At 36.3% G+C, this 12,107-nt stretch overlaps 1 protein-coding gene across 7 annotated transcripts in view; it reads left to right on the forward strand.

Moving 5' to 3' along the window:
- The first annotated feature begins 11,559 nt into the window (after nucleotides 1–11,559).
- Nucleotides 11,560–12,107, forward strand: part of neo1a (neogenin 1a) — a 304,905-nt gene continuing 304,357 nt past the window's right edge. For all 7 annotated transcript variants that reach the window (XM_056462293.1, XM_056462295.1, XM_056462296.1 and 4 more), the window contains exon 1: nucleotides 11,560–12,020. In XM_056462293.1, coding sequence (XP_056318268.1) covers nucleotides 11,948–12,020 — 73 coding nt within the window. In that variant the 5' untranslated portion in view covers nucleotides 11,560–11,947. The remainder of the gene's footprint in view (nucleotides 12,021–12,107) is intronic.

Genomic DNA, 12,107 nt, shown 5'->3' on the forward strand with positions numbered 1-12,107 from the left:
GTGCGGCATTACTTCCAGTTCTGCTTTGTTATTACACTGTCCATCAATAACACTAGCATCTGTGAAATTAACCACAATCATTTCTGCTTAACTATTGCTCACTTTTTTTTCTTCTTAAGAGGCTTTAGCCACATTCAGATTCTCTAGTTTGTGGCAGGCAATTCCATCTTTGCATGACTCCCCTGCTGCGATGTGGGACAAGTCAGCCCCCACATGCGATGCCTCCTGGTGAGGTGAAAGATGGCCGAGCCACTTAAGATCATTAATCTCTGCTTTTGCATTTTGATATTTTTAATCATGCACTATTCTCTTGCTTTGAAGTACTTTCAAGTTAAGACAAATTCAGGGATTTATTCTCGGGAAAGTTCTGTCCTCCCGAGATCATATTCGTAAGCCACCCTGAGAAGGATAGGGATTTGTGTCGAAACTGCTGCTGTGTTGTAACATGCGCCACTCTAAAGGGAATTCAGTATCTGCAGCCTCCCTGAGTATCAGAGAAATTTATGCTTAGAGAAGGAGAAATCTGTGATCTGAGAAAATATTATAAACAAACACAAACCTGCTTACATTTTACTGCGTGTAGTCTTTTTTTAATAGTTTAAATATGTCTGGCCGCAGTGCACTTTTCTCTTGCATTTGTTTTTGAAAACACTATTGATTTAGTCTATGGATAGATTTAGGTCAGTGGTTCTGTATGACAAGCCTAGCCTTCTCACGGACAACAAAATATACCTTTAGTAATGTATTATAGATTCATAAAAATGTAAACAGCTCCCTTGAAAAAATAGGTGGCTTTCAGTAGCTCTACACCAAAGAATTTTTAGCTGCCAGTTCTGAGTGCTGACCCACCAAAGACTATCCAATTAGAGATGAAGCGAAGATGCACATTTGTGGGAACAACCCATTTATGGTCATCACTCAACAGATGTGTTTTTGTGTTGTGGTTTTTCTAAAATAAAAAACGATGATTTGAATATGAATATACATAATGAAAATCAAACAAATTACAATAGTAAAATATAGTCAATAACACAGCACAAAACATTAAGATTGATAATGAAATATTGTGCAAATGATTGTGGGCAAAATGAGACAATCTGCTATATTTTAATATACTCTATTATGCATGGATGTAACTTGACACCTTGTTAACAGAGCGCAGATTGTTCAGTGCCTCAATGACAAGACTATAAAGGTACATGCACCTAGCAGGTTGTTTACAACAAAGGATTTGGTTACACTTTGATTCAAATAGGAATATAACACAGACTAATAATATGTAACTCTAATACACACGATATGTGGATATATAGATATATAGAAGTATTAAATTATGAATTATGGGGTTACTGGTACACTTATTATGGCTAAACGCACACACATATACATTGCATGGTCACAATCATAATAACTTCTCACAGAATAACTCTTTTCATTTACAAGATTGCAAACTTACTTCTGCATTCACGCACAACACTTGTGGCAACAGATGACAAATAGTGATGAAAATAGTCCGTGAACTATTTACTGTCAATCTACATTTTTGATTTGTCAAATGAAACTTGCAACAAAACGTACCCAGAGCAATGTATTTTATGTTTTGCAAACATGTAGACTAATGCCACCCCAGGCTCTTTCTGAAAACGTAGCCCTATATACATTTTTTTGAGATCGCAAAATATATCACAGGAGGTACTTTTTTTGAAGTTTTTGTTTTTGCGAATCCACCAGAGGTAGATGTGTATGCTTTTTGTATGCACCTGCTCTTCTTGCGTAATGCACCAGAGGCTGCTGACTGACTGACTGTCCAACTGACCGATCCAAAGCCCCCCACCCCCTTCTATAAACCATACTGATAGTGTTTAAAAGCACCGATTGACCCCCACTTCCTTAAACCCAATCGACAATGTTTTTAAAAGCAATCCAGAAAAAGAAAAGCCATCGGCTGATTTTTACCACGTTTTCAGATTTCAGTTATTCATCAGACACTGAGGTAAGCAGTCAGCTGCTAGAACGGAAAGGAATGGCATCATACTTCTTCGCAGTGTTCTTTTACAGACAAAATGCAGCCATATGTACTTCTGGCTACATAATTTGCAATCTCCAGAAATGTATATAGGGCTATGTTTTCAGAACGTTGTCAGAATTTTGGCTAATGCGCATATTTCCAGTGAGCCTAGGCTGGTTGAGACTCTTATGGTAAATCCAAAAAGAGTGGCACATACGTACATTAAACCAGTGTTTCCCAACCCTGTTCCTGAAGGCACACAAACAGTACACATTTTCAACCTCTCCCTAACCAAAAACACTTAAATCAACTCATCAAAACATAAGAAGATACTACAAAACCTGAAGATATTGGTCAGATATGGAGACATCCAAAATATGTACTGTTGGTGTGCCTCCGGGAACAGGGTAGGGAAACACTGCATTAAAGCATACTATACACATTTAAAGTCATGCAAGTAGCAAGGTGGGGAAAGTTGCATGGTGCAAGTTACAATTTGTGTGTCAGGGTGTGTTATGCTGCAGTCAGAGACCACCACAAGTATGACATGTTGTGTGTGGGCTGCAACTTTAAGTAGGTTGTATGTGTCAAAGTAACATTCATATGAATGCCAAGGTTTCCCATTGCCCACACTAGCTAGGTTTTCATCCAAAAATGCAAATTTAGGCTCAAATCTGGAATCATCACAAAATTGTCAGCATGTATTAAAAGTAAAAATGGCATTTGCTGTGATAAGAAGTACACTTTATGGAGGTGTGAAACTGCTCTTTGGGAGCACAGCCAATAAAGACAGTCCTGGAGGTAATATTACTGAACCACTTTGAAGTCAGACTTTGGCTGTGCGTCAAAACTGTGCATTCACACTAGCACCAGCGAAATGGAATTTCAATGGAAGCTAGTGGTGATCTCCACCAAAGTGTCTATACGGCAAGTCATTTTACTCTGCGACCATCTTTGAAACACCTTTCAGGCAGAATGCTCTGGAATTCATGCGCCATACAAATGTTTAACAATGTGATCAGTTAGCTGGTTTGTTTATTACTGCCATTCAATTGCATTAATTTTTGTTATCACACGATTTGTTAAAGACAAACCACATGACCTGTTTTAAAGGCCAACCATGACCACACCAAGCCCACACCAGAGAACTAGACTGTTAAAAAAAATCTGTTATTTTACAGTTTTTTTCCAGCAGCTGGGGTGTCGGAAAAAAACGGCAGTTAAATTACATAAATTTACTGTTAAATAAGAGCCATTAAATTACAGAAATTTACTGTAAAAGAACAGTAGTTAATTTACCAAAATCTACCGTAAAATAACAGACGTTTAATTACAGAAATTTACCGTAAAAATAACAGACGTTAAATTACAAAAATTTACGGTAAAATAACAGATGTTAAATTTAAGAAATTTGCAAAAAAAATAAAAGACATTAAATTACAAAAATTTACCATAAAATAACAGATGTTAAATTACAAAATTTTACCGGAAAATAACAGTCATTAAATTAAACGTCTGTGTAATTTAACGTCCGTTCTTTATGGTACATTTCTGTAATTGTACCTTTTTTTTCCAGGCACCCATCCGCAATTTTTTTTTTTTAACAGTGTAGCACAACATGTTGGATTGGGTCTGATTCTGTTTGGACCAAAAAGCAGCCGTGAAAACATCAAACGGAAGAAAGCTGACTGAAACAAGAGATTGTGTTCTGCACCAGCCTAAAAAAGGATGTCTTTTTACACCCGCGGAATATAGTAGCAGTTTTCTTGTTCAAATTGGGAAACTTCTGATATGAGGCTTCCAAATGTAAACAAAGCAGCATTTAGAACCATTATTACAGTAATTGTCACTCACCACAGAGGGTCTGATAATCTAATATTTTATATAAATTGCAAATATTTGAGAAATGTTGGAAAATTACAGCTGGCCTCTTCTTGGTTTGAATTGTTTACTTGCTGCATCACTTTATTACATTAGACTCTGAATAACCAGTCAGAGTCATCTCTTCAGTCAATGACCGACCCTGAATCTACATGCTGAATCGGCCAACAAGCTCCAACAAGAGGCGAAGTGTGGAACACACCAAACCAGCACTAGACCAACGCTGATCAATGGATTGAAGAAGCCTAGCGGCCAACTGTATCCTAAGTGTGACTTGGACTTAATGCCCATGCTGGAATGTATATGAGAAATATGTTTCCATTGTAGTTTATGCTCATTTTGCATTATTAGATAAAAAATGTATATCTTGGCTTTTCCATTAAGCATTTTCATTGCGATATCCCAAAAAGCTAATAAAATTGGTGGATGGAAACATTACTTAGTCTCCACTATCCTGCTTTCCTCCCCCAGTGCATCTCTGTGCCAACCGTAAATAACACACACATCCTGCTATACACTTAATCTAAAAGTAAATATGAGAAAACAGGACACTCTTCATGGGCACTCTGTGCTGTACTGAAGCTATATTGACAACTTCTGATAACTCTGTTATGCCCAGCATTATGTTTTACAACACTTTAAGTGTGATCGGGCCAGATGGTCTATACTCCCCACTTGCATTGGGTGCCCGTGACTCTGACGCCAATTTTTGCTCCATCTTTGGAACACATTTGTTACGTTCTACTGGGAATATCTCATAATACTTGCCATTTCAAAGATGCTCTGACCCAGTCATTTAGCCATCAATATTTGGATTAAAAGGCAACACGGTGCTTAGCGCTGTCGCTTAACAGCAAAAAGGTTTCTGAGTCCCAGCTAGAACAGCTTGCATTTCTGTGTAGAGTTAGCATGTTCTTGGGTTTAAAAGAGATTTAATTTTCAGTTATACAGCATTTACTGATTTGATTGCACTCACATTACTGGATGTGAACGAAAATTGACATAATTTTTTCATTCGTTTTCCTTGACCCCTTTCTTCCTTCGTCCCAGGATTGCCACAGCGAAATGAACCGCCAACTTATTCAGCATATGTTATACACAGCAGTTTTTTGAACTGTAGCTAATATAGACGTTGAATAAGCACTGATTATATTTGTATATTATCATAAAGCTATTTTAAAATATATATAAGTGCTGAGTTGTATTTTTTTGTGAAATGTGTTCATTAAATATAATAATCTGGTTAACAGTGTACTGGATAATATGAACTTAAAGGGATAATTTATCCCAATATTAAAACAAAAAAACTCACTATTTATTCATATTCAAGTGGTTACAAAAAGTGTTGTGTAGTTACTTTTAAAAGTAATATATTACAATCTTAAGCCACTTTAAAAAGTAAATGTGCTACTAAGTTACTTTGTAAGGGAAGCAATGTGTGTTATTATTATTATTTTTTCTATTTTGCATACACACACACATATATATATGTAATATATTGCTTTTTTTCATCCAACGCTGGTTATAAACCTTTTTTCTGTTAAAAATACACTACCTGACAAAAGTCTTGTTGCTCATTTGGTATCAGAAGTGGCTTATATGAAAGGCAAAGGCCTCTAGATAACCCTTATTTTACCAAAATAAAATATGATCATGCCTTGATTTTTAATTATTTAATTAGGACAGTATTGCTGACTTTGCTTAGACAAAGTCTTGTCACTTAACAGAAATACTATATATTGTGTATGACTCCCATGAGCTTGGAGGACTACATCCACACATCTCTGCAATGACTCAAATAACTTAATAATAAAGTCATCTGAAATGGCAAAGAATGCTTTCTTGCAAGACTCCCAAAGTTCATCAAGATTCTTTGGATTCATCTTCAATGCCTCCTCCTTCATTTTATCCCAGACATGCTCAATAATGTTCATGTCTGGTGACTGGGCTGGCCAATCCTGGAGCACCTTGACCTTCTTTGCTTTCAGGAACTTTGATGTGGAGGCTGAAGTATGAGAAGGAGCACTGTCCTGCTGAAGAATTTACCCTGTCCTGTAGTTTGTAATGTCATGGGCAGCACAAATGTCTCATACCCCAGGCTGTTGATGTTGCCATCCACTCTGCAGATCTCACACATACTGAATGTAACCCCATACCATGATTTTTCCTTCACCAAACTTGACTGATTTCTGTGAGAATTTTGGGTCCATATGGGTTCCTTTTTGCAGTATTTGTGATGATTGGGGTGTAGTTCAAGAGATGATTCATGGGAAAAATTTACCTTCTGCCAGTTTTTTCAAATGAAGTGAAGTTATTATTTGCTGCTCTTACAACTAGGATCGATGACAAGACTTTTATCAGGTAGTGTATAAAGCCAAATATTTTGAGGAATGTTGGAAACTGGTAGCCATTGACATCCATAGTATGAAAAAATATATGGGTCTCTGGCTACAGGTTTCACAAGGTTTAACATTTTACAAAACATCTTCTTTTGTCTTCAAAAGAACAAAATCCCTCAAACAGAATTGGAACAAGTGGAGGGAGAGTAAATGGTGACAGAATTTTCAGTTTTGGGTGAACTGTCCCTTTAAAGATTTGTTTCTGAAAAAAAAAAAACTTGAAAAAGAGTGTAAAGCCATATAGACCACTTCTCATTCATTGTAACTGCATAAAAGATGATTAAATGTATTAAAATTTTTACTGACACGACGTTGGAATGACATTATGGTGAGTAAACGATGACAGACACTTTATTTTTGGTTCAGCAGGACACTTTTTTTAATATCAGACACTTGGCAGAATGGCAGTAGAAGAAATATCAACCTAAAAAAACTCATTGAGTGAACTCTATTAACCTGTATCATTCAGGATGAATCTGTGGACTGTGAAACGGGCCACTCAGAGAACACTGGTGTCCATATGACATATGATGTCCCCAACCACAACCAAATAATCTGTCTTAAATTAATAGGGTTCAGTGCTTACAGTGATCAGATTAATTCCGCCAGCGTTTTCTCAACCTGTATTAATCCCTGTAATCCTCAGCAGTTTCACCGCCAAGTGCTTTAATCCTCCAACCACCAAGTGAGGAAAAATACATACAGTTGAATCATTCACGCAGTTCAGTTCCTTCCATCATTCCAACTTTCATAATTTCACCTCTGTGCAAACAGTAACAAACAGAGACCCCTGTTGAAATCTATGCAAGAAACCAAGGGATCTGGCCCTATTTTGTGGGTTAGCTGATCCCAAAGGTTCAAGCTAATCAAGAGTAGCGTGTTCAGCTGCGAGCTGTGAGAGATCCCATATCGCTATTAGCATAAAATAACACCCAACACCTCATGCGTACATCCTGTACATTTCAACACAGCTTATAATGTTATACACCAGAGGTAAAGAATGAGTAATAATTGCCAGTGCAGATAAAAAAGGATGTAATACTACTGAGGTGAACAGTGCATGGGTAATGTGAGAATTGCCTCTAATATCCTCTTCACACTCCAAAACGTTTCAGCAATCACTGGATTCGTTTTGAGAAATCAGTCAGAGAGGAATTCTACACTACTAAAAAAGGAGGATGAAGCAATGTTTTAGACACTAAGCACTGAAATACATGTAAATGGCATGGCATATTCAATACCATGGTATACCCATCTGTTGCCATCACTTCGGCACAGCATGTTCTGAGGAATGAGTAAACCTACCATTAGATGGAGCTCTTCTAAATGAATATTGGTAGAGTGGATCTGACTGCTGCATTTTTCAGTGGAAGATGAATAACAGATTTTGGCCGCGTTTCTATCAGGTTGTGCCATAAAACATAATATTTAAAATTAATATTTGCTATTTATGTTGGAACCAGTTTAATATATAATAAGGTTTTAAGCTTACAGTTGGAAGCATGTAATAAATTATATCACCTGGTAAATATAAGACAAGCGTGTGCGCGGATTGCACATTATAACACCTCCATGGTGATTTTCCAGGCAAATGACAACTTAAAATCTGCACTAAAGAAATTAAAAGTAGCCAATTCTTTGAGAGAGTCAATTGCTTAAAATGTTAACTATATCTTCTCTCATATTTTATAATATACGTACTTGTAGACACAGTATAAATGTTAAAAGTCCTGACTCACTTTTTGCACACTAAATAAACATATCTAAGATGGGTTGCCAGGTACTGTATGTATTCTGGGATGAATGTATTGTCCATTCAAAAAATCTATTTGAAAGAAACATTTTTGTGGCTCTGGCACAATATTAAAGTTGCCCAAAAAATGCAAGCCACAACTTTATATTTTTTCCTATGCATTTTCAAATGTGCAAGAAAACCACAACCCTGCAACACTGTTTATTGGATGGACAACTGCATTTAACAATTGAATAAACTCCTGTAAATTATATGTAGTGATAACTGCATTGACATAAATGTTCACAGTTCTTCAGTGTGTAGCCTACAAAGTAGTTGTTAGTGATGTAATTAAATGCAAAACAGAGTTCTGTCTTTAATGCATATTGCAATATATCAGAGGCAAGAAGGTACATTCTTGACTTATTAATGTTGCCAGGTCTTACTTCAAACATTAGATCAAGCACATGTTAATTTAATGCCAATCTCTGTACTTTTTGTCTAAAAAAGACGAATCAAAAAATTATCGCAACCTGCACTTGATTTCTTTAAAAACTAAGGGCTTAAAAAACTAGTGTTGCTTATAAAAAAAAGACATGGCAACACTTCAGAGCCATGGTCTGATGCAGCCTTCCAAACTATAATGAAACACTACGCCTATTCTTACAGTGGTTTAGTTAAAGGCACAGAACAAAACAAGTACTTTGTTCAAAACTAGCAGATATACTGTACCAAATGCAATTTCAGAAGTCGTGTTCTGTGCACATTAAAATTAGGGAATTCTCTCTTATATTTAAATAGGTGTCCCCAGTGTTGGATGTAATTATTTACAAAGAACAATAGTTACTGTAATTAGATTACTTTTCTGCTGAAAAAAAAATAAAGGGATATCTTTTTTAGGTAATTTAATGACAAAAGACCCAATAGTTATTTAAATCAATTCAGAGGATTTGTTAGAATAATTTATTTTTCAAATAAAGATTAAATTTGTCAGAAAATTTCACAGTAAAAATTGTCAGTACACTGTAAAAAATGCTGGGTTCCACATAATTCCTTCATGTTGTCCTAATGTTTTTAAAAATTTAAGAGGATTCAACATTAAACAGTTTGGTTGTCCCAAGAACAAGTTAAGAAGAACAATTCATTTTAAATAAATAGTTTGAACAAGCAGCAAAAGTATTTTTTTGTGTGTATATAGTGAATGAAATATAGTGTCATTAATCAGAAACATTTTGATTTACCTTTAGCTTAGTCCCAGCTTTAACTGGTACTTCTCCGGCATATGTTTTACCAGCAGATGCCATTCCAGCTGCAACCCAACGCTGAGAGTACAACCATAAGTACTGAGAAACACACACACTATGGCCAGTTTACTGTCCAATTTATCTATATCGATTCGCATGTCTTTGGACTGAGGGAAACTGGAGCACCCATAGGTATTCTACGCAGACATGGGGAGAACATGCAAACTCCACAGAGAAAGGCCTCCTGGTCCAGTCGGGACTCGAACCGAGTGTCCTTCCTGCTGTGAGTTGACATTGCTAACCCCTTAGCTACCTTGCCACCCCTTCATTTGAATACATATTTTGTTTAAAGTCTTGATTTAAAAATAATAGTAATTAAAAGGTGCTGTTTGACTCAAACTCAAACTGTTTGACAACATTTTAAATGGTCTATTTGCATTGAGATTTATGAGGACTTTTAATACTGAGTAAAAGAATTAAAATATTAAGCTACTTTTCAGACAAAGTAATTAGGAAAATAATTTAAATACAATTTTAATGAAGTAATTGATGTTTAACCTACTTAAAAAAAAAGTCACTTACCCAACATTGCTAATCACTAATGAAAAAAAATCGTCGTTTGTTATGTGTATGTGGTCTTTTCTGGTCTTGTATGTAGGGGTGGATTTAGTGATTTGGGGGCCCTAAGCAAATTCAGCCACGGGGCCCAAGTCCTAAAATGCACTCTTTCTACTTCAATTAATTTTTTTTATATCACTCAATTTTTTTCTACTTCTTTTCTACGTTTTGTCTTAATGCATTCTCTACATTTTAAATGATTCGTTTTCTTAAAATAGATTTACAACTAAAAATAATACTTTTTTGTTGTAAATTTGACTGCTGGACTGCTCCAGCATATATGAGTACACTCCATTTTGAAAATGAATAGATTTATCAATTTCTCAGTGAATATGGGTAATACATATTGGTGCATTTGAACAAGACAGAATCATTAAAGAGATAAATAATATTTTAGTCACAGAACATCTTTAGAAATGGAAAGATAATACATTTAAATTTATGCAAAATATTGCAAAAACATCACTACTAAACTACAACATTTCAACAACATTGTATATATTTTTAGTTTCTCTTGATTTTTACTATTTTTGAACATTTTTATTTTATATTTTTCCCCAATGCTACAAATTTTTGAACCATTATTGTCAATTATTTTGTTAGCTAAGCTCCAGATTTGGCTTTAGTACTGACTAAACTTAATGTACAAATATAATTTTGTAAAGCATCCTATAGAAAATATTAATTTAAATAAGAGATTTGTGAGGGGTGTACTCATATATGCTGAGCACTGTAGGTTATAGGTATAATTTATACTTCTAGATATTTATTGGGGCCCCCAGATTTCCTGGGGCCCTAAGCGTTCGCTTACCTCACTTATAGGTTAAATCCGCCACTGCTTGTAATTTGCATTTTGGGGTGAACCATGCAGTTTATTTTTAAACTAATAATGAAAAATATTTCTTGATTTCAGGTGGCGCAGTGGGTAGCGATGTCACCTCACAGCAAGAAGGTCGCTGGTTCGAGCCCTGGCTGGGTCAGTTGGCATTTCTGTGTGGAGTTTGCATGTTCTCCCCGTGTTTGCCCGGGTTTCCTCCAGGTGCTCTGGTTTCCCCCACAAGTTCAAAGACATGGTATAAGTTAATTGTGTAAGCTAAATTGTTCATACACTGTAAAAAAAATCCGTAATTAATTTTTTTTTTACCTGCAGCTGGGGTGCTGGAAAAAAGCTGGAAAATAACAGCCGTTAAACAGTCGTTGATGGGGGCACCCCATCTGCCAGTAAAAAAACATAAAATTACGGATTTTTTTTTTACTGTGTGGTACTGTATGTGTGTGCATGAGAGTGTATCAGTTTCCCAGTGATGGGTTGTGTCTGGAAGGGCATCCGCTGCATAAAACATATGCTGGATAAGTTGGTGGTTCATTCCGCTGTGGCGAATCAGATTAATAAAGGGACTAAGAAAATGAATGAATTAATAAATTTCTTGATTTTAGCCAGATAAATGTAAAGTTTACAATATAAGTGACATTTGTTACCACTATCGTACCCTATATATAATAGTGGTAACAAAAGTCACTTTATGATATAGTTTTAAATCTATGTAAATGATAGAAGACTTCAAAAAGTCGTCAAGATGAATATTTTTTAAAGCCATTCCAGGCTTTTGTGGTGGCCAAGTAAGGTGAATCCTGATCTCTTTAAAATCCGCTTCCGGTTTTCCAGGTTCCGATCTGAATTCCTGCTGCTCTCTTTCTCTCTCAGTGAGATCAGTGAAAAATATCTCCAACCGTCCGGGCTGACTCTCTCTCTTCACCTTTACACATTATGTCTGCACTGACGCGTCGCATTTCGCTACAGTCCAGCTCGGCGTTGGTCTAATCTCGGAAATATGGATTGACTTTGATTTTTCCCGGTCGCCTGTTGAAGTTTCAAAGCGCATTTCTGCGACTGGTCGTGTGTCTAAGCTCAACGAGCTTCATGTTTCCTTCGGCAACTTTCGGAAGTAACTCGTTCCGGATGTGTTCACACTGTTGAACTGCTCCTCCGTGCGCACGATCAGAGGGATTTTAAATAAGGATTGATTCCGAGGCTTTTACACTTCTTTTATTCGTGTTTAAAGTGATGGCGGAGCGGGGAGCCCGGCTGCTCCTCTCTCTTTTCTGCCTCACGATCACAGTTTCACATGCTGAAAAAGGTAAGAATGGGATTGAAGAGCATTAAAACTTTCTGCGGCGCAGCCCGCTTTCTGTTGTTTCCAAGAGTGTGAAATATGTGTAAATAT

The sequence above is a fragment of the Danio aesculapii genome, chromosome 7 (assembly GCF_903798145.1).
Source record: "Danio aesculapii chromosome 7, fDanAes4.1, whole genome shotgun sequence".
Classification (NCBI taxonomy): domain Eukaryota; kingdom Metazoa; phylum Chordata; class Actinopteri; order Cypriniformes; family Danionidae; genus Danio; species Danio aesculapii.